General features: G+C 50.8%; 1 protein-coding gene across 1 annotated transcript in view; it reads left to right on the forward strand.

Moving 5' to 3' along the window:
- Positions 1-23,016, forward strand: part of NTN3 (netrin 3) — a 95,967-nt gene that overhangs the window by 16,508 nt on the left and 56,443 nt on the right. The window contains exon 2 of the mRNA XM_050968237.1: positions 6,005-7,016. Coding sequence (XP_050824194.1) covers positions 6,050-7,016 — 967 coding nt within the window. The 5' untranslated portion in view covers positions 6,005-6,049. The remainder of the gene's footprint in view (positions 1-6,004; positions 7,017-23,016) is intronic.

The following is a 23,016-nucleotide window of genomic DNA, read 5'->3' on the forward strand; positions in this document are numbered from 1 at the left end:
CCCATAGAAGTGCCGAGTCTTATTGTATGGGAAGGCCCCAGTGTTTACATAGCAAATTGCTCCTTCTCTTCCGACATGGATTTCTGCTGAAAATAGATACCACATAGGTGGCAAGTCCAGGGATTAGTCTGAGGGGATCCCGAGTGACGTATTGGAACCCCCTTTCCCTGCCTCTCTCCTCCTGTTGGCTGGAGTTGTGAGGAGTCCAGTGCCAGCTCTGCTGTTCCAAAGTAGTCAGATGCATGGCTGTGTCTTGGCTGGGACGGGAGGAGCTTCCCAACCCGTTAGTGGTTTTGGCATTAGGAAAAGAGCAAGCTTCCTTCCAAAGGGCCGGCTCCGTTCTTTAAAGGCAAAACTCCCAGATCATGTTAACTTGGTCCTCAGCCTCGCTCCCTTCTTCAGTGGGAGTGAGTGTCAGGAGTGGTGTCCAGGAGAAGGTGAAAGGAGGTGAAGTCTGAGCCTTAGCAATGTAAGGTTTGCCGTATTGGATCAGAGTTTGAGCATCGAGTATGATGCCTCCAATACTTGATTCTTCAGAAGGAAGTGACAAGCCTGGACCGGCTGTGCAGTGGTTTACACAGGGATGGGGGAAGGATATAGGGAAATCTTTTCTACATCGCTAATAAAATTACAATATTTAAAAACTACAAAAAACACAAAATATGGAAGAAAGTGATTTTGCTTCCCCTACATGCATGCTCCAGGATTGGTCAGTGGAGAGTGCGACCCATCCAGCCAAGTGCCTGCTGGGAAGACTGTCCTGACCTGTGCTTGGTGTATCTGCAGAAAGAAAAATTCTGCAAAGTAGCAGTTCCTACTGTTCTGAATAAATACTCTGACCTGGCTTGCAGGGTGAGAGCAGCACTGTTTCCCCATTCTGGCATTTTGTAGGGCAGAAGGTGGGGGATCGCAAGGATTTAAAAAATTAATACTGGCTACTCCAGGCTTGTATTAAACTCTCAAGGTTACAGTTTCTTTCTGACCTTGGATGGGTAGATGCTGCCACCACCCAAATGCAAAAAACCCCATTGAAACCAGAAAGGCGCACTTGGGAATTCCTTGGTGTGGAGTACCCTCAAACTGTTTTACCCTCCCTCCAAGGAAGAGCTGAGAAAGAAAAACAAAGGAAATTAGCTGTTGCCACCAGCTAATTTAACATGTGCACAAACCTCTTAGGACACCAAAAATCCTAATCCTGTTTTTAAAAATGGTAAATTTTATTAAAAACAGAAAGAAAGAAAATACATCTGGAACTTAGGCTTTTGCTAGATTTAAAAAAAACACTTACAAAATTTAAACATCAAGAATAACCTTCTTGAGGTCCACCTTAAAGGTTACAAGCAAAACAAAAAACATCTGGGGTTAGTACAGAGGAGTCCACCAGCCATAAGAAATAAACAGAAATAAACCTAATCGCATCTTTCTAAACATTTCTGATCTACTTACCCATTTGGTGGTTCCAAATAAGTAGTTCTAGGTATGATCTGATGATTTATGGTCATACCTGGCTTAAAGCTTCTCATAGCATAACTGCTCCTCCTTCCCAGAGAACCACAAGAGAGACAAAAGAAAAATTTCCCCCCCCATTTTAAAAAGTTCCAGCCTTCCCACTGGCTCTTCTGGTCAGGTACCAAGTCACTTTCCTTTACCTGGGGGACTTTGTTAACTCTTTACAGATAAAGCAAGCAGAGAACCACCACCAAGAGGGATTCCATAGCCAACTGGCTGGCTGGGTGTCCACAAAATCCCCCATCTCATTTATCACAACTGGCATCTCTGTTTTCCTGAAACTCCTTTTAAGAGGAAAGAGCCTAAGTTTGGCAGAAGCAAACATCAGCTCCCTGGGGCAGGGCTGTCTTTCCAGAACTGAGGATGTGGCATGGTTGCTTGTCCTGCTATTTCTTAAGACAGTCACAGTTTTGACAGGGCCACTGAGAGTTTAAACGCTTCTTGCTGCATCTTCAAAGCCAATAGCACATCTTCAAGCCATAACAGGGGGATGTTGCAATGTCCTAGTGGAATGATACAAAGTCAAGATGTCTTGTTACATGGTTATTCTAGGATGTGGGGTGGAAGAATCTATCTCTGAGGACTGAGATTTCTCTCTCTCCCATTTCATTTCTACTTATACCAGATGCTGATCTCAGCTGTGTGGATGTAAATCCAGAATAACTCCATTAAGCTAGTGGAGTTACTGTACATCTGCACTGGTATAACCAAGAGTAGAAGTTGGCCCGTTGTTCATACTCGTCTTTTAGAAGCTGGAACATTTGATTCCAATGGATTTTTGTCCTTTTCAACTTGGCAGATGCTTTTGTTGGCTTTCTTTTCATCCAGTCTCCCCTCCCAGTTTCATCTGCCACCTCTGACCCTGTCCAGGAACCTCAGGGTAACAGAAAATGTTCTGTTGGTTCTGGACAGCAGCCCCAGTGACCTTGAAGTAACAGAGAATGCAGTGGGGATCCTAGGCAGCCACAGCAGCAGGAATGACAGAGCATTGGTTGATATGCACTGAGCATAAAGTCTATGAAGTATCACTGCACCACAGCCCTATTTTTCATGCCCTGTTGCACTGTTTTGTCAGGTCACTGTTAGCACTATTATATATTGCCTGTATTGAGGTAGGTCCCAAAAGCCTCCATCAGGCTCAGGGTCCCATAGTGCTAGGTGCTGTATGTTTGTACACAGGCAGACATGGCTCCAGCATGGAAGAAATTAAACCTAGAGTGAAACAAGATGAACATACTAAACAAAAGTTGGGGAGTGGGGAGGGAGATTTAGGATGAAGGTAAGATCCAGTGGTTACACAGATTAGCTACATGCATAACTCCATGGTTCCTGGTCATTCCCACTTGTCTGAAATGTAAAATAAACCAAATCACCTGTCCTGAACTGCCGGCCAATCTAGCCATCCATGGTTTCCTGTAGATCTTAGAGTGGGCAAGCTCACCCTTTATATGTGTTGAAAGTTTCTCTTTCACAGGCCTCCTGTACAATAGAAAGTTTCTGCTTAAATTTCCCACCATTGCTTCCCGTGGCTCAGTTTGGCCACTGATGGCAAAGGTGAGAGCTAGATGAGCATGCGTGTCATTTCTGTGACATCACATAAGACATTTTCACTATCCTGCTCACCCAAGCATGGGATTTAATTTTCTACATGCTCACAGGCAGACTCACACATAACGGTTGCTATATGTCAAGCATGTTCATCCATGTCACAATTTGCATGACTCTTCTGTCCCCACCCTGCCACGTTCACTGATATTTTCCTCCCCTTCATGCTCCCTCAAACCCGGAATACCTGCACAGCTGTTTTTAACCCCACAGCCTGAGCCTGGAAGCCCAAGTCAATTGATCTAGGCTCTGAGACTCAGCACTGGGCATTTTTCTTTGCAGTATAGGTATATCCATAGGGCTTAAAACACAGACAGAGGCTTGTAGCCTGTCTACAGTAGGGCTCCCACCATTGCTAACATGGAACTGCCCCAGGGTTAGCACCAATGGGAGATTTTAGCTGAAGTTTCCAAGCCTAGAGTCAACCTGCCACACTAAAAACAAGCCCAGCACGTGGCTAAGCTTGACTGTGATAGAGAAAGGGATCCTGGCATTAGCGTCACGTGGTGCGAGGAGTCGTGCATCAGAAGCTGGGCTGCCCCTGCTGTAGTGGGTTCTCCCCAGTCTGTGCACTCCACAATCGCTGCTTCACTAAGGCCTCATCTATAGTCCCTACCTCTTCGGGGGGCTGTGAGGAGAAATACGTTATGATGCTGAGGCACTCAGATCACTGCAGTGATGTGACTAGATAAGTACCGGTAGATAGATATGGAGGGCACAGAAGAACCAAAGCCAGACAGAAAAAGATTGCCAGGGTAGCTACACCAGCAAACCCTCCTAATGGAGGCATAACTTCTACTGGCACAATTGTGCTTTTGCCAGCACAGCTCTATAGGGTGACCAGATGTCCTGATTTTATAGGGACAGTCCCAATTTTTGAGTCTTTTTCTTATATAGGCTCCTATTACTCTCCACCCCCTGTCCTGATTTTTCACACTTGCTGTCTGGTCACTCTATTCTACTAGGTCCCCAGTGAAATAAGCTAACCCAGCAAACTCACTCTTTTCTGGACTCACTGCATGTAGGTCTTGCAGAAAAAGCTTTTACTAGTGTAAAAATGCGACACAATATCACCCCCAATTGACATTCCATTATATTCACAAAGGTTTCTCATGAAGACATCTCCCCCCGAACCCCCAGGATGGGTGACTATCAGGAGAGCCAACAGCAGGATGAGGGAAGAGGAAAGGAAATTGCTTGATTAACCTCCCATTCAGAGAATAAACTCTGGCCCTGGCTTTGCAATGGGTGGGACAGGCCCTGTTCTCTCAGAGAATGGCTGCCCAGTAGGCTCTACTTAGCCCTGGTGTGTTCACACCTCCCCCTCTGACTTTGATGTGGGACACAGAGTTTGGAAGCTGGCTGGCTCCCCTCCTGGGGGCATTAGGAGCTAATTAAATCCCTGCATTCTCACCCTGCCTCTGGCAGGAGCACATTGTCCAGGGGGGCAGGGTGGGGGCAGGGGGGAGAAGGACATCAGAGGTTCTGGAGTAATTGAAAGATTGACACTGGCACAGAAGGGAATGGGAGCAGAGCAGCGTGAATGGACAGTGAGGAAATGCTAGGGGAGCATTGAATTGGGGTCAGGAAAGCAACCTGGGCTGATGCACCCCACCGGAATCTGGACACTCCAGTGTAGCATGAGCTGCTTCCTCACTGGGAATTCTTAGGCTTTCACTGACTCTCAGTGCAATGCAAACTGGTTTTGTTGGCTAGCTGTACAAGTGTGGCCAAAACACAGAACGACAGAATCCCTGCATGTTGTCAGAGGCGCTTAGCATAGATTGCAGGTGCTCAGACACTACAGTGGTGAAGGTAACAACAGAGTGATTAATAATAATCAGGCTTAGCTCTTATGCACAGCTTTTCACACATAGCTCTCAAAGTGCCTTAAAGGAAGGCAGTATCCTTATCCCCATTTTACAGATGGAGAAACTGAGGCCAGGAGAGGGGTAAGTGATTGGCCAAGGTCTGAAAGCAGGTCAATGGCAGAGTTGGGAATAGAATCCAGGTTTCCAGGTGCCCAGTGCCCAGTTAGTGAGAGCCCTTTCCTAGAGCACAATGGCCAAGAGTCTTGAAAGTATATAAGCACCTAATTCCCATTGATCTTTGAAGACCTGGGCCTGTGATCCTACCTTTAGCAGCTCTGAATGTATGATTAGCTTCAGTGTTAATGACTTTACTGGTATGACAAAGTGCACAAGTGTCACCAAAGTTAATATATTGGGTAGTGCTGGCAGTTACTCACTGTTTTCTTCTCTTACTGATACTTTGCAATTTTTTTGCACCTTCTAGAGGAGGCTCTCCGAGTGCCTTAGAAACACCAGTCTCACTGTGCCACCGGAAAGGAGGGGAATATTCTGACTTCCACTTTACTAATGGGAGCCTAGGCACAGACAGATTATGTGACTTGGCCGAGGTCAGAGAGCTAGTTTGTAACAGCGCCAGGAAAAGAACCAAAGCTGTCTGACTCCCAGCCCATTGTCTGCACTATAAGGCCACCCTTCCTCCCTTAACCCACAGGCCCATATGCTATCTGTCCAGCTGTCTGTCAAGCTATTTTATGGAGCAGGGAAATAATCATAAATGAAGTGTTACTGAGAACCCTGCCCCCTTGCCATCTAAACGAGATCTGGCCGCTTTCCGTGGTTACAATGTGGGAGAAAGGCACCCAGAGGAGAGATGTCATCAGACTCAGACCTTTGCATGCTCGCCAGCTCTGGCAATAGCCAATCAATCAACTCTGGCTGTTCTCTGCCATCTGACACCGGCATAACCCCCAGCCAGCCTCCAAACACTGGTTTGGCCTCTGCGTTTCTACCTGCCAAAAGGGAGCTCAGACCTTGGGGGTTGGAATGTGTGATTCACTGCTCCTTTGCTTTATGTTTAGGGAGGATTTGGCTTGTGTGTCTTGGAAAGAGCTTGTCCGGCGAGGATGGATCTCTTGCACCTCTTACGGCTGCTGCTTACCGCCTGTGTGTTCGGCCTGTCCCAGACAATCAACCCCTTTGTAGTGCAGCAAACTGCATCTGACCCTTGCTACGATGAGAACAGCGCCCCCCGGCGCTGCATCCCCGAGTTTGTCAATGCTGCCTTTGGGAAGGAAGTGCAGGCCTCCAGCACGTGTGGGAAGCCTCCCACTCGCCACTGCGACGCCTCAGACCCCCGCAAAGCCCACCCGGCATCTTACCTCACGGACCTCAACACTGCCTCCAACATGACATGCTGGCGCTCCGAGAGCCTGCACCTTTCCCCTCAGAACATCACGCTCACCCTCTCCCTGGCCAAGAAGTTTGAGGTGATTTATGTCAGCCTGCAGTTCTGCTCGGCCCGACCTGAGTCAGCGGCCATTTTAAAATCTATGGATTATGGCAAGACCTGGGTGCCTTACCAGTACTACTCCTCCCAGTGCCGGAAGATCTACGGCAAGCCCAACAAAGCCACCGTCACCAAGCAAAATGAGCAGGAGGCACTGTGCACCGATGGCCACACAGATCTGTACCTGCTCACTGGGGGCCTCATTGCCTTCAGCACGCTGGACGGACGGCCCTCCGCCCAAGACTTCGACAACAGCCCAGTGCTCCAGGACTGGGTGACAGCTACTGACATCCGGGTCGTTTTCAGCCGCCCCCATTTGTTCCGGGAGTTGGGGGGCCGGGACAATGAGGAGGACGATGGCGGGACCGGCTCGTCTTCATACTACTATGCCGTGGGTGAGTTCCAGGTCGGGGGGCGGTGCAAGTGCAATGGGCACGCCTCCCGCTGCATGAAGGACAAGGAGGGCAAGCTGGTGTGTGACTGCAAGCACAACACCGAGGGCCCCGAATGCGACCGCTGCAAACCCTTCCATTATGACCGCCCGTGGCAGAGGGCCAACGCCAGGGAGGCCAACGAGTGTCTAGGTAAGAGATTGCTCCTCTTCCTCGCCCACCACAATCAGATCTGGGAGCATGTGCAGAGAAGCAGGGGCAGATGTACTCAGACAGCATTCTGTCTGTCTAAATCACGCTCATCAACGTGGTATCTCCAGAATGATCAATGGAGCAATGCCAGGGATGAATGTCTGTCTGTCTATGGGTATGTCTACACTGCAGCACATACAGATAGACCTGAGCTAGCATTGATCTAGCTAGTGTGGGTACTAATAGCAGGGAAGCTGAGGCAGCGAGGGCTGCACAAGGCTGGCTGGGACTCTGGGTATGTACTCACGCTGCCGCTTTATTGCCCAGGGCTTCACTGCTATTGTTATTTGAGCCAGCTTGATCAAAGCCACGCGATTGCACTGTAGCCATCCCCTAGCTCACACTCATCAACAGTGCCTCTCCAGAGTGGCCAGTGGAGTTACACCAGGGATAACTTTGGCCCAGAGTTCTGCTTCTGAGAGCAAGTACTCTCTTACTGAGCACAGCGCTTGGGTTCTCCTAGAGAGCAGCTGCTTTGGGCTGGATAGATTAAAAATCCCCTCCGCCATCACACCTACTAGAGCTGCACCTAAAATTCATAACAAACCTCAACTTTTTTAGAGGTTTGGAAAAGCTTAAGTAACTCATTCCCCCCTCCTTTATTATGCTTCATTCTCGTAGGTGTCTTTGCATCTTCCATGAATCAGCCAGATGCAAAAGCACCAAAGTACCCTGGGAAGTTATTGTTACGATTTATTACTCGAATGATGCCATAAATGTCAAGCACAGCACTTTACAACACAATTAAAAATTGATCAGGGCCTGATGCTGCTCTCACTTACACTAGGTATAAATGAGGAGTTACTCAAGTGTAATAAATTGGATTACTTCAGTGTAACTCTGGTGTAAGTGAAATCAGAATTGAAGTCTCAGTCTCATAGGGGAACCAGAGGGAAAGGAGGAGGAGAAAACATATAATTTGCAGCCACTTGGGAGGCTAATGAATGTGTCTAGAGGACATTGGAGAAGCTTGTTAGGTTTTTTTATATTTAATTTATTGTTTATATGTGCCAGAGCCCCACTTCCTGTTCAAAACAATATTGCAAGAGTACTTTTATTATGGTTTGTGGGTCAGTGGCTAAAGCTGGGCTCCCAAGAACAGAGTTAGTTGCTGTTTTGAAAATGTGTAGGCTAGTGTGTTCCCCCCCCCACCCCTCAGCCTCAAAGCTGGTTGAATCAGTTTTGCTCAAACAAGCAAGCAAACGAAGCCAAATCTGGTCAATTCTGGACTGAACAGTGAAACTTTAGGAAAATCATGACCTGAAAAGAGAATAATAAAATGAGAATAACTATGCAAGCTTAAGAATAGCTTCTGCTAGTCACCCTGGCTCTAGCAATCTATTCTATCTAGTATATGTCCAGAGTAACTCCACTGGAGCCAGTGTAAAGCGGATTGTTAAGTTAGAAGAGACTCGGGGGCTGAGGGATTCAGATCAGGATCTGGGTTTTGAGGATGTTTTCCAAACCCAAACTCTGAACCCCCTGAGGTACACCCCCTACCCCACCCCCACCTTCACCTCTGGGTTCTGATTGCATCATTGAGCTCCTTGGCTGGTCCTTGACCATCCATGTCCATGCTTGAGACAGCAGAGTATCCCCTGACCTCCCCAGGAGAGAGGAGGCTGAAGAGGTTCCTCACAGGCAGGTAATGTTCGCCATCCCTTCCAGAAATATCCGAGGAGATTGCTCCTTCTTCCCGCCCCCCGCCACCATTGGGGTCAGTCCTTTGGCAGATGGAACTGAAAAGATAGAGAAAAGAAAAGCCAGGAGGAGGAGGGAGAGAAGCGCTGGCCCTTTAAGATGTCCCTGACAAGCCCGCCACACACACAAAGGCGGCTTAGCAGAGCTGCCGTGTGAAAGTTTTTCCTGTCGACTTCATCCCCTTTGCCTCCCTTTCCCCTCTCAGGCTTTGTGCCCTCTGTGAAGGGCCCTGAAAGAGCTCCTCCATCACACGCCTCCAAAGGGCTTAGCGGCTGAAAGCCGGATTAGCTCCTCAAACCTTCCCCTCTGTGCCTTTCAACAATGACATCTTGCCAGCCAACCCGAACAAATGAAGCAATTAGCACCAATTAAAGGGAGAGGGCTCACCTGGCCGTTCACTTTGCACAGCCTTGGCACTCCCTTGCTGCCATCCCTGCGAATCCTCCTGCAGCCCAGTTCTAGGGGTCCTACACCTCTGGAGGCTTAGCTGGCCACCCCTTAGCGGGTGGCTAGGCCCAGCCTGAGCCTCGGTAGCAGGGCAAAGGCAGCCTAAATAAAAGGTGCCGTCATGATGGAAGGTTGGATGAAGCCAACGCAGAGGGCATGAGTCTTGGCAACTGGACTCCAATCCTGAGCCAGGCAGGCAGGACCAGGGATGATCTGCAGAGTGCCTTATTCCAAGACCTGCTGCAGACACAGCAGACAAGCCGGTGGTTTACAAATACATTTTTCTTAATGTTCCCATTGGGGCTGTCACCGCTTGTCTCAGCTTGCTGTCATTGCCAAAGGGCCAGATCCAACCCTGGGGTAGCTCAGAACCTGCCTTTGGTGGGAGACTGGAATGTCCATGTCCATGATGATCTCCTTGGCTGACACCACGTGGGAGAAAGATGACATGAAATGATTTGTAACGGACAATTACACATTTCTGACTAAGTGAAGCCAGGCACAAGTGGGGCTCAGAAACTGTCTTTGTGGCTGCCTGGAGAGGTTCTTTCCTCCTTCTGTAGCATCACTTGCATGGCAGTGGAACTGTAGCCGTGTCTCCTGTGGCCTCCACACTCAAAAGTCCTGAGATTCTGGAGGCAACCCTTAAACCTGGGCACCCCCACTCCCATCTCCTCTCAGGCCTGCATCTCAGGCTGTGACTTTATGGGAGGTGCTGGAGTGAGACTAAGAGTTCATTTGGCCCACAGAAAATGGGGAAAGCATTGAGGGATTCTTTGGGCTCCACTAACTTTGCTGAAGTTCTGTGATTTGAGTCCTGGCAAAGAGGAGATCCCGGTAGATTCCCAAAACAACCTGGTCTCGGCTCAGAGATGGATTTTTGTTATGATGATTTGGGTGTTTCCATCCCAGCTGAATCATAGGAATGCAGTGGTGGAAACAAACCCACAAAGAAATGTGAATTGAACGTTGTTTTTGTGGACCTCAAACAAGACGTGGGTTTGAGTTTCAGGAGGAAGCCTGGGTCGGTTCTTCTTTTGGAACTGCCTGCTGCTGTCTGTTTCAAAGCGCTGGTGTAAGGTGCCTGCTTAGCAATGTTAGCTCCTGGAACCAAAGAGTCACCTGATGCCGTGTATTGCTGGGTTGTAACATAGCAAGGTACCAGTGCAATGCTCCAGGCCAAATGTGATTTCATAGAAGATTAGGGTTGGAAGAGACCTCAGGAGGTCATCTGGTCCAACCCCCTGCTCAAAGCAGGACCTACCCAACTAAATCATCTAAGCCAGGGCTTTGTCAAGTCTGACCTTGAAAACCTCTAAGGAAGGAGATTCCACCACCTCCCTAGGTAACCCATTCCAGTGCTTCACCACCCTCCTAGAGAAATAGTGTTTCCTAATATCCAACCTAGACCTCCCCCACTGCAACTTGAGACCCTTGCTTCTTGTTCTGTCATCTACCACCACTGAGAACAGCCTAGCTCCATCCTCTTTGGAACCCCCCTTCAGGTAGTTGAAGGCTGCTATCAAATCCGCCCCCCCACTCTTCTCTCTGCAGACTAAACAAACCCAGTCCCCTCAGCCTCTCCTTGCTAGTCATGTGCCCCAATCCCCTGATCATTTTCATTGCCCTTCACTGGACTCTCCAATTTGTCTACCTCCTTTCTGTAGTGGGGGGCCCAAAACTGGACACAATACTCCAGATGTGGCCAGACCAGGGCTGAATAGAGGGGAATAATCACTTCCCCCAATCTGCTGGCAATGCTCCTACTAATGCAGCCCAATATGTCTTTAGCCTTCTTGGCAGCAAGGACACACAGCTGACTCATATCCAGCTTCTCGTCCACTGTAATCCCCAAGTCCTTTTCTGCGGAACTGCTGCTTAGCCAGTGTAACATGGTGACAAGGCAAGTACCGTCAGAGTCATTAAGCCCTTTGCAGCTGTGTAGGCCTCCAGGGTTGATAGCACTGCGAACTGGTCTGCCCGTTGTTGGACAGGGGGTTTCACATCGCCTCTCAGAGTTTGCGGTGCTGGCGCTGCCACCCCTGGCATGCCGGGGAGGGAGAGTGGCCCAGCACAGGTAATGTAAACCATGGCATAAAGATTGGGAACTTGTGATGTCACATCATGCCACTGGGGCACAAATCGCCCCAGTATACAACACAGCCCCCTGGAGGAACATGAAAGGTTATATGGGATGCTGCAGCATTAGCCCCAGGGATAGTTCCAGGTGGTTTTGATGTGCTGCAAGTCCTGGCTGGCAGGAAGTGAGAGCACACTGTCACATTCAGGCCTTCCCTTTGCGCTCACCATTTTGCCTCTCTCCTAATTGGAAGGAAGTTGAGAGAACATGAGAACATGAGAACATAAGAACGGCCGTACCGTGTCAGACCAAAGGTCCATCAAGCCCAGTATCTGTCTACTGACAGTGGCCAATGCCAGGTGCACCAGAGGGAGTGAACCTAACAGGCAATGATCAAGTGATCTCTCTCCTGCCATCCATCTCCATCCTCTGACAAACAGAGGCTAGGGACACCATTCCTTACCCATCCTGGCTAATAGCCATTTATGGACTTAAACATCATGAATTTATCCAGTGTTCTTTTAAACACTGTTATAGTCCCAGCCTTCCCAACCTCCTCAGGTAAGGAGTTCCACAAGTTGACTGTGCGCTGCGTGAAGAAGAACTTCCTTGTATTTGTTTTAAACCTGCTGCCTATTAATTTCATCTGGTAACCCTTAGTTCTTCTATTATGGGAATAAGTAAATAACTTTTCCTTGTCCACTTTCCCCACATCACTCATGATTTTATATACCTCTATCATATCCCCCCTTAGTCTCCTCTTTTCCAAGCTGAAGAGTCCTAGCCTCTTTAATCTTTCCTCATATGGGTCCCTCTCCAAACCCCTAATCATTTTAGTTGCCCTTTTATGAACCTTTTCTAGTGCCAGTATATCTGGGTATTTTACTCTCCAAGGCTCCTTGACTTCTGTTGGGAGGCCCAGTGGGGGATGGGCCATGGTGCAGTGGTGCCTGCTTTTGATCTGAGGATATTGGAATGAAAGCCACCAGCTTATTTCATGCTATTAAACAGCCATCCGCTGGTAACAAGTTTGCCCGTATTGGTCGGAGTCAGCTGGGAAGGCTCCATATGTGATTGCCAATGCCCTGAGCAGCAGGTCCCTTGGGGGACAAACAGTCATGGTGGTACCTTGCCCAATCATCATCCCCTGCTCCCAAAGGGAGGATGCTTATGTTAAAATGATCAACAGGGAAATAGTGAACAATATTGATATTTAGCTAACCATCATTAGGCTTCAGAATCAAGCACCCTTGTGATGAATGGAGGCAGATCACACCCCCTTTCAGTACTGCTGTTTCAGGCTGTCTGCAGACTCCATCAGAAAGGTCACGTTCAGAGGATTTTAATTTGCAGTGAGCAGGGCTAGAGAATTGATTTTGAAAATATAAAAGCAAAAGCTCAAGTTCTGCCAAAGCCTAAGGAAGCTGCAGAGAACCATTCCCACCAGGCAGCAGGTCAGTCCACTCCCGCTCAAGCCACCCTGTTCATCTCTGCCACCCCTGTATGCCAGCTCAATCCATCCTCCAACACCCTGGCATCTTTCCAGCACATGCATCCCCGCCCAGCCCCTTTGTGCAGATGTAATCCACACACTTCCTGGGTGTGGTGCTCTGTCCCGACACCACTTAGAGAGAGATTGAGTCTGCTCTATAGCCTTAGCTAACAGCCCCATGGCTTTTCGCTCACTCAGTAGAGGCTCATACACTAAAATCCAGAGGCCCCTGATTCAATCCTACCTGCTGACAACCGCCCCTCTTTCCTGCAAGTGTGGAGCTTGCTCAGCAGTAAGGTTTGCTAGTTTCTTGTGAGAGTTGGAAAGAGAAGCTGTGAGACGGGGGCTGGGCCCAGGACACTGCTTTGGCATGATTCAAAGAACTGTCTTGCAGATTAAAACTCTCTCTGCTGCAGGGAGGTGGGAGAGATCCCTCCCACTTCCTGATGGGCATCACCTGCCAGCCGCCCACCTGGGTGGATCCCAGATGGGGCAGAATTGCCAAGAGAGAAGGAAGCCCCTCCAATAACCTTGGAGGCTGAAAGATTGCAGTCAGGTCTCCAGGCGCAAGAGACTCCTGTGGTGATCCGCTGGCTTCATTTTCATAGGCTTGGGGCCTTTGTTTTCTTTATAATAGCCCATGAGGGGGGCAGTCAGAGGGGTATGAATGTGTGTGCAGGCTCCTCCGAGTGATCATGTTATAATAAGTGCAAATTATTCTTGCTGGGCTTTCCCTGCCCACCCCACGTTTAATTGTTAGCGCGCGTGTATGAGATGCTGCATTCCTCAGGCTTCTGCTCTTGGAATTAGATCTGTCATTAGGGCTTCTGCAGACACCAAGGGCTGCGTGGGGGGGATTAGTGGGATGCAGCCACTGGAAGTAATTGATCCACTCTCTGGTAATTCTGGAGCTCTTGTTCCCATTGTCGCCCCCACGGCTGGAGCACTTTTCTGAATGGAGCACAGAAGGGAAACCTTGCTCCGGTGATTGGAATCCATTCCGTTTGTAGAGGAGCAAGAGGGAAATAATAGCTGAGGGGAGCTTTGATCCCAGCACTTGCCAGTGAAATGGTAAATTCTCCTGGAAGAGCCAAGCTGGCTGGGCTGAGCTGGGAAGCCGAAGGCCTAATGAATTTCTAACACCAGTATCTGTGAACAACTCCTGGAGTCACAACCCTTTGCCTTAGCCATCAGCTCTCTCAGCTCCATCCTGTGCTCATTTCTTTTTCTGTCATCTCAGGGCACCTGTCTATAGGTGGGAAACTATCTCAGAAATTCAAACTGGTTTTAAAACTGGTTGGAGACATAATGTAAACCTGGTTCCAGGTGGCCTGGAGCCTTTACAGTGGCTTTGTTCCCCTTCAGAAAAAACAGGCCAGGCTGGCTGGAGCCTGCTCTATATTGTCTGTAGGTCCTTTGAACAGAAGAACTGGCTTTAAAGCCAATTGGAATTTTTGAAGCAATTTTCCCACTGTGGAGGCTCAGAGCTGCCTCCATCACCACAGCAGCGAAGCTGTTGGAGACCCACCACGAGAGAGCAGCATTCAGCCAAGCACATAAGCAGACAGGCATTATGAGAGCTGGGTCAGCAGCTTATCCAAATAGCAGGCAAGCTGGATGTGAGCGGGATTTCTTCCCTAGCTCTGGCTGAACCAGCCTGCAGCCAGCTGAGGAACTGCCTTTCCTGCAGGGTTCTGGGGCTCCTGTCCCACCTGGACCCCAGGAATGCAGGGCAATGGAATGACATCGGTGAGCAAGGGCTCGGGTCGGTTCCTCTCTGACCGGGAGTGTCTCTCTCGTCCCTAGGAGATTTAGGCACTGAGCGTGCTGGAGGCATGAGGGACTCGGCCTGTGACTGGGGCTGGGCCAAAACATCCTTACAGCCTCGGAAAGTTAACGAGCCCCTCAGCCATTCTTTCTGCCCCTTTGCAAGCCTTCTTTCAGAGGATGCAAGATGGTTGCCCCAGGTGGGGCAAGGAAACACGATCAGCATAGTGGGGATTTGACTCTAGTCTGGTGTGCCAAAAGGAGCTTTGTGTCTGGGGCTCCTTCAGTTGAGTCAGACTTCCCTGGTGCAAACAGGCTCTTCCCAGAGTTGGGGAAAGCCCGCAGTCTCACTCTCTGGTCCCTCCACATCTTCACAGAATAAGTTATCGCAGGTCTGAGAGCATGAGAACTGCCCTCCTCCCAAATTCTTGATGGATCCCTGTCTGCGCATCCTTCCCCAGGTCCGGATAAGATGCTGCACTGGGTGTCAATTGGACCTGGCTTCTCTTCCAACCTCTGCCACTGACTTTGGGCACAGTCGCAACACCTCCCTGTGTGCCTCGGTTTACTTATCTGTACAGTGGGGATCATGAGACTACCCTCCTTTGTAAAGTGCTTGGAGCTCTGTGGCACAAATGCTCTAGCAAAATGTTATTGGGGGTTTTATTTCACAGGGCTGCACTTACTGCGATTGTAGATGGCCTGAGACCATTGTTCCAGCCCTAGGCCATGCTGAATATTGCTGGCCGTGTCAAGGGGGTAGCACAACAAGGCCTGGCTCGTAGCCTGAAGCTGTTGCCTCCTCTCTTCTGTCCTGGAAGATAAATCTTACCTGGCCAGAGGAGGGAGCACAGCTAGACAATGGCGGAGGACCCAAGTCAGGGGGCTGCCTGTATTGTATGCAGCTCTCCCAGAGGGTTAGCAGTAGCAAGAGGTCTCAGGAAACCTGGGAGAAGGCAGAGGTGGCTGCTGCCTACTCCAACTCCAGAGCTGCTGTTGCACAGAGAACAAGCTTCCTGGAGGCCAGGGTGGAGAGTGGGATGAGGGAGAAATGCCAAGAGCTTCTAGCTGTAGTGTCCGGCCTTAAATGCTAGGTGCCATGTCTCTCTGCTGTCCAGCCTAGGTAATGACTGCTGCTGATGGCTCTGAGGGGGATACTCTGGAAAAGGTTCAGATCAGTTAAAAGGGCCCCTTTGAGGTCTGTGCTGGGCCCGTCCATGTGACTGGAGATGTGGGATCCAGGTGGCAGCAGGGAAGCAGGACTGAATGCAAGGGGAGGCTGAGTTTACCTGTGGAGCAGGGGTGGCCCCACCCCTTCTGACAGGAAGGAGGGGCCATGGTGTTTTGGAATGGACAGTAGCCACCAGAACAGGCCAGATGCTAATGACTGTGATGGAGCGTGTAGCACCACCAAGAGCTGCTCAGGTAGAGCTCAGCAGAGGGAGATGGTTACTAGCCAACTGGGCACTGGCTAACGATGGCTGAATCTCAGACTGTTGGCATTGAGCATCCACAAGCTCACCTGCTTTTCCAACCTCTTGCTCCTGCCAAATGGGGTTGAAAAATGTCAGAGAAGCTGCTTTCCTCAGGGGATTCTGACAGTGGACTTGGTCCCCGTCGTTCTCAGAGTCACACAAAATTGGAAGAGCAGGGAAAAATGAGCCAGGCTTTGCCGAACCTCAGCGAGGTTCTGTGTGAGTTTAGAGAGGTTTGTGCCAGTTCTTCTGGCGTGAGTGTATAAAGACCTGCAGGGGACTGCGGGAATGGCCGAAGCACTCACATGAGACCATGGTAAGCTGCATTGTGCTCTCAACCATGGCTGTTGACTTTTCTTCATAAGGCACAATGTATTTCTTTAGGGTGGGAGGTGAAGGGGGTGTTTGGGTCTAGATTCCCCCTCCCACAGGCTAGAAGTAGCAACTGTGCCTTGCAAGCATCTTGGCTGGGCACTCCTCCAGCAAAAGCAGGGGCGTAGTTCGAATCCATTGTGGGTTTGGCAGGACTGGCCATTCTAGAGTTTCACTGAGACTGTTCCGTTAAATAATTATTCCCAGTGAATTCCCAGACGCAGGGAGCTCTCTCCCCTCTGCTTGCCAGCCCGGGCTCCATCGTCCCCTGAGTGAAGTATCCCTCTACCCATCCCTTGCCAGCCTAGGCTCCATCATTCCCTAAGCAAGGGATTGCTCTACCCATCCCTCACCGGCCCAGGCTCCATCTTCCCTTGAGCAAGGGATCCCTCTACCCACCCCTCACCAGCCCTGGGCTCTGTCATCTCCTGAATAAGGGATCCCTCTACCCATCCTTTGCCAGCCTAGGCTCCATCATTCCCTGAGTGAGGGATTGCTCCACCCTCCCTCGCCAGCCTGGGCTCCATCATCTCCTGAACAAGGGATCCTCTCTTCTTGCGCAGTTGTCCCCAGTGTCGGCTGCATGACCAGACACACTTCGCTTCCCACCCTTTTTGTTTGTGCTCATGTGTTGCCAATCTGTACTGGAAGGAGACGGCATCGTCTGGGGGAGAGCAGGAGGTTAGTGATTGTCTTCCTGGGACTGCCAGGGCTACTCTCCCTGCCATGGCACAGGGAGCAGCAGAGCGCTGGTGCAAAGGAGCTTCCAGCTAGATCAGGGAAGGCTAAAGTGTCCCAAAGACACTTGAAAGGGGGACAGAGGGGGTTTAAGTTGAATTAGGCTATTATTGCAAATGAATTGATCATGAGATTGTTTAATTTATCATGTGATTGTTCAATGGGGCGTACCGTCTAAGGAAGGAAGCAAGGCACCATGTAATTAGCCCCAAACTGTGCAATTAAATTCTTATTAATACCCAAACAGCAGGGAAGGCTCAAGCCTTTAATTAGTGATTAATGTGAGACAGACAGTGAGCTGCACCAGCCCAGCTCTCAGTCACAGCACACAGCCCAGGGAAGGTTGTTTGCTTAGCGCTAGAAGCTGTGGATGGCTGGGCCTGAGAATGGCAGGAGCGTGCTTTGCAAGCTTTGCCCGCTCCTCTTTTCCCCAGTTGGATCCGTGCACCCCGGCTAATGAGGCATTCCTTTCTCTTAGCACAGCCACCGTCTTGCGGAACTTGAGTTCCCCAGATGGACCACATGCCACCTTCAAACCTGGCCTCCCAAGCTGGATTTCCACTGGTCTCTAGGGGCCAGATTGATAACGTTGTTTAGGTGCCTATCTGTAGCTTTAGGCACCTAAATACCGTTTTGAGTGTGGCCCTGTGCGCCTTATCCATGCCAGGCTCTCTTCCCTAGAATTTCCCATTGTGGCCAACAGCTGTGCAACTCCACCAGCAGCGGCAGAGGTGGTGGGAATAGAGTAGCCAAGGCGCTGGGCTGGCAGGTGCTCCCCATGGGTGAGATTATCAGGAGCTCCTCATTGGCCTAACTCAGCTCCCACTGACACTATGGGCATTTTCCCAGTGATGCCTGTGGGAAGAGCTCCAGGCCAGCACTGTAACCCCACTTCATGTCATCTAGTCCTGCATGGTTCAAATACTCCTGCCCTGACTCCACTCGCTCTCCTGGGATTGCTACCAGTGAAGCTGCACCAGTGGTGAAATTGTGGAGGACTAAGGGATGGAAGTAGAACGTTATCTTCTCTTTGTTCTAAAAGTACAAGCTAGTCATTTCCTGGGGGAGGAGCACCCTGGACCGATTCCTGGCCTATGGCACAGCCCAGGGAGCAGCATTCCCCAGAGAACCCATCCCAGGTGCCACAGGAGATCCAGTGCAAGCTAGCAGGACAGATCTGTGGGAGTCTGTTGGTCCTGAGCACTGGTGGTTGAGTTCAGTAAAGTCGATGATACTTTCCGTTGCTTTTAAGTCCCCTGGTGTCCAGCACTCTGCGTGGGACCTCTCAGGTTTGAGGCAGTGTCAGAAATGGGCTCAGGAACTCCTGCAGGGCCAGGATGTGGCCAATGGGATGCAGTTGGGGTGATGATCCAATAACTTGCTGGGTCTCCTAGGCTGCTCCCAGTCACTTCTTTCTCCCTTCATTGCAACAGGCCCGCAGGCACATACTTTCTCACTCATTAAACTGGAGGCAGAGAGGGAAATGGGACAAGACTGGCCAATTATTTACCTGACCTTTCCCCTCCTCTGTTCCACACTCCCACCCCAGCCCAGCCCCATCCACCTCCAGGGGAATACTGCAATGGGGCTTCCTTTTGCGAGGAGCAAGGTGGAAGCGGGGCACTTGCACTTGGCATTGCTGAACCAACTGCAGCCCCACCACAGCTCAGATTTATAGTGTGAGCAACTGGCAGTGCGGTGGGTGTCTCACTGGAGCTGCCCCTGGTTCGTAGCTGTAATGGTGAGCAGCGTCTCTGGTCCTCCATCACTGCCTGGGTGGGGTGGTTGTGATGTCCTGTCCCTGCAGGGTAATACAAACCCTGAAACCCTGCTTGGCCAGTGGTGGCAAAGTGTCAGTGTAGACGGTGCCGCATGGGGAAGCAATGCTGGGCTATGCTGTCTCCCAGATAGGCTGAAGCTAGGGGGGCAGCATTGCAGCTGCTCCCTGATTTTGGTTGGCAGGAGCCTCCTCCTGGAGCATTCCTGCCTGGTTTGTTACGGTCACAAACCCTGTTCTGGGGACATGTGGATGGCGCGAGGCAGGGCTGACTTTAGCAAGTGTGGGGCCTGATTCGTGCTCACCCGGTGGTGCTCCGGGTCTTCGGGGGCACTTCGGCAGCAGGTCCTTCACTCGCTCCAAGTCTTCTGCGGCACTCAAGGGCCCACCACTGAAATGCCACCGAAGACCCAGAGCGCCGCTGGGTGAGTAAAAATTAGAAAGGTGCCGGCGCGGGGCCCTATTCTGGGGAATCGGGCAAATTGGCCTAAAGCTGACCATGCGCGAGAGGACAGGTTGCTTCTTCAACAGCAATGCTGGACCTCAGCCCGAGTCAGATGTTCAGTTTGGAGCAGCCCCCAGAGCCTTCGGAGCCCCGTTCTCCTTTCATACTGATTTGCCACCACTGCAACTCTGCTGACTTCCACAGCATCCCTCTCATTTATTGGCTTGACCCAAAACTCCTTGCAGTCGGTGAGAGGCCTCGTGCTGACTGCAGCGGGTTTTGGATCAGGCCTGGACAACGGTGAGAGGGAGGGAGGGAAGAATCAGGCCATTCTGAAGCTGAAGAATCAGGACCTGCACCTGTAGCCCCTGGGTGCAGTCTCATTGATGTTAATGGGCTTCCTTCCCACTTGCCAGAAACTGGGAGGTGCTGTGCGCCCTCCTAACACCTATTGCTTAACTAGCTCTGTCCAGCCACAGAGCTCAGAGCACTTGGCAAAGGAGGCAAGAATCAGTGTCCCTATTTCACAGACAAGATGCTGGGACTCACCCACCAGCTGAACCAGAAAAGAAGCAAGGTTTGCTGAGCCCCACTGCAGTGCCCTGCCTGCTGCCTCCGGGTGAGTTGGAGCACTCAGTGCCCTGCAGAATCAAGACCAGTGTGGAAGCGCTGCAGGAAGGAGCCCTCACATGGGACTAAGCCCTTGAGAACTGCTTTCTCTTGAGAGTGCCATTAGGCTGGAATGCTGTAAGAATGGCTTTGTTCCCTCTTCTGCCACTTCTCTCCTGGTCCTGGCCCAGAAGGTGGAAATGCAAAAGCCCAGCAGATGCACAAAGGAAAAATCACAACAGTGTCCCCCACTTGTGTGGTGTCATCACATGCTTTTCTTAAAGCCCCAGCTCCTGAAATCATGTGCTTATGTGAGACTCTTGCCTTTGGTTTAAAACAAAAGTAAGTTTCTGTCCCTCACGGTTGTGGAGCAAATATGAGCTCTAATGGCTCAAAACGCAAGAGTCAACCCAAAAGCTATGATTTTTAAACCAATCTCGTGATTTTTGGGGGTGCTGACTTGTGATTTTTGAAACTTTGGGACTGGCAAATACTGCAACCGGGGGCAGAAAAATGTCACTGAGATTTTTCCCATTTCCAGAAAGGCTCTCAGTGTACTGAGGTCTGGTTTGGGGAGGAGGCACAGGGTGGTTCAGAACCTCGTTTCCCACCCCTACCATTCAACAGTGTCTCCCCACCTCTGAGGCTGGGCCTGAAAGCAGCAGACAAGGGACAGGGGCCTTGACAATAGGCAGCAGGCAGCTGTTTGACCTTGAGGGGTTAACTCTCCCCAGCTCTCTTCTGTCAGCTTCTGCAAGCTGGTGGGGAGGGGGATAGGAGAGGAAATTTCACACAATGACAAGCAGGCCCAGCAGTTAAATCTTGGGCTGACATGTTAATGAATTTCACAGTATGCCTGGAAAAACTCTCACCCAGCCTCAATTTCCCAGAGAAGCGGGGGAGGGAGAGGGCGAGGGCGCTGGGTTTCGCGAAGGAAATCTTGTTCCCATTATCTTTTTGCGAGAGTGTTAAACAGGAACTGGCAGCACTTTTTCCTTTTTATCTCACACACGTGGATTTGAAATTCCCCCCTCCCCCCTTTTGGGTTACTGCGGCTAATAAAAAATAAAGGGTATGTGTGTGGTGTGGGGGGCGAGATCTAAAATAAAACGAGTTTAGCAGCTCTCTCCTCTGCTGCAGTCTGGCTAGCAGATTGGAGACCAGGCCCTTCCTCTCCACCACAGCACCTTGGCCACAGCTGGCATTGGTCATACTCCCTAATGGGCCTGGCACTGCACAACAACAGACGGAGCTTTGCTGTTCCACCCCCACACCCACAACTCAGTGCAAGGTGGGTGGTCCTTTTAAAGGGCCAGACTGGGGGGTGTTGGGGAAAGGGGCTGTGGGGACAGGCCAGGAAGCAACAAACATAGAGACCTAACTCCCCTTACACTTCAGGTGCCCAATCCTGCCCCCATAACAGCAGTAGCAAACCCCCTATTGCCTTTAATAGGGCAGAGCCTAAGGGAGTGGGGTGCTTCCGTGGCTTTTTTTCACAGAAAAGGCTCTTCTGGACTTATGGTGACATAGATCTGGTGACGTGGCAAGTATGGTGTGTGCAGCCCAGAATGAATCCCACTCTGCCTGTGCCCCCAGGAGGGGCAGGGGGAAGGCTTACAGCTCATGGCCATGGGGCAGATAGGCTGGTCAGAAAGGTGGGACATGCCTCTCAAAGTGAAAGCTGCCAAGGAAGGCTGCAGTTAGGCAGTAAAATCTGGTCTCCATTCTCTGACACTGACTCACTGGGTGGCCTTGGGTAAGTCACTTATACCCAGAACCACAAAGTGCCTAACTCCACCAATTCCAATGGGAGTTAGGAGCCTAAATGCCTTTGAGGCGCTGGACTTTAGCCTCTCCATGCCACGGTTTCCCCATCTCTACAATGGGGATAATAATAATGACTTCCTGGGGGGTTATGAGTCTCAAGTAATCAGCAATACAGGCCTGTGTGTAGCCCTCTGTAACAGGCAGGTCAGAGCCACAAGCCATGTGAGCAGGGGGCGCACAGGTGGGATGGCAAGTGGCTCAGTGCTGGGGCCCGGTTCTCCCAATCTGTCCCAGAAGCACACTGCGTGCTGCCACTGAGATGCTGGGTGCAAAGCAGAGTCAGCCTTCTGTTCTGGGGTAGCTGTGTGCCAGGGGCAACTGCCATCTGTTGGCAGCAAGGGGGGAGAGGCTTTGGCAGCAGGATGGCAGGTGCCCAGCTGGCCTTTCCGCTGGCTGTCTCTTCTAACCATCCACTTTGCACTTGTCTGTGATTTATGGCAGAACTGGCCTCCCGCCCCACTCTTCCACATGCCCCAGCTCCTCAGCAGCGACCTCCCCAGCACCCAGCCCAGCAGGGCACAGAGAATATTACACATCTGGAGAACACATGGAGGCAAGCTGCTTGTTCCCCTCCCCCATCTCCTCAGCCATCCCGTCAGCAGCAAAGCCATGAGCCAGTCAATGGGCAGTGAGACAATGATCACGGCTCCTTGGAGGGAACTATACTAGACAACAGGCGCTGGGCAGCTGTCTTCTTCTGAACCCTCCTCCCTTCTGCCTGCTGCATAGTCCTTTGTCTGCCAGCACTGCCCTGCCCTCCCCTAGCTCCTCAGAGGCCTTCTGGGTTGATTGTTCACCTCTTCCTCCTCCCCTCACCCCCACACAAGTGGAGACAAGTTCCTGTGGGGAGCCTGTTTATGGGGGTGTGATGAGGGCTGGCACCTGTTCCTTCCACCCCATGGAGGGGACTTGGGCGAGATCTAGCAGCCGCCGGAGAGGGGTTCCTCCCTTTCTCTTCTCTCTGGATTCAAGCTCCATTAGCCAAGGTTCATTGGAGAAAGGTGGGCGGGATGGGGGTGAAGGGTGAAGGGAGGCTGGGAAGGGTTAACTTGATATGGGGCACCAGAGATTTTAAGATTTTGGCTGGATCTCTATGGTGGTGGTGGTTATTTGTATTGTGATAACACCCAGGAACCCTAGTTTGGACTAGGCCCCCTTGTGCTAGGCACTGAACGAACACAGGACACAAAGACAGTCCCTGCCTTGTATA

This window comes from Gopherus flavomarginatus, chromosome 9 (genome assembly GCF_025201925.1).
Source record: "Gopherus flavomarginatus isolate rGopFla2 chromosome 9, rGopFla2.mat.asm, whole genome shotgun sequence".
NCBI lineage: Eukaryota > Metazoa > Chordata > Testudines > Testudinidae > Gopherus > Gopherus flavomarginatus.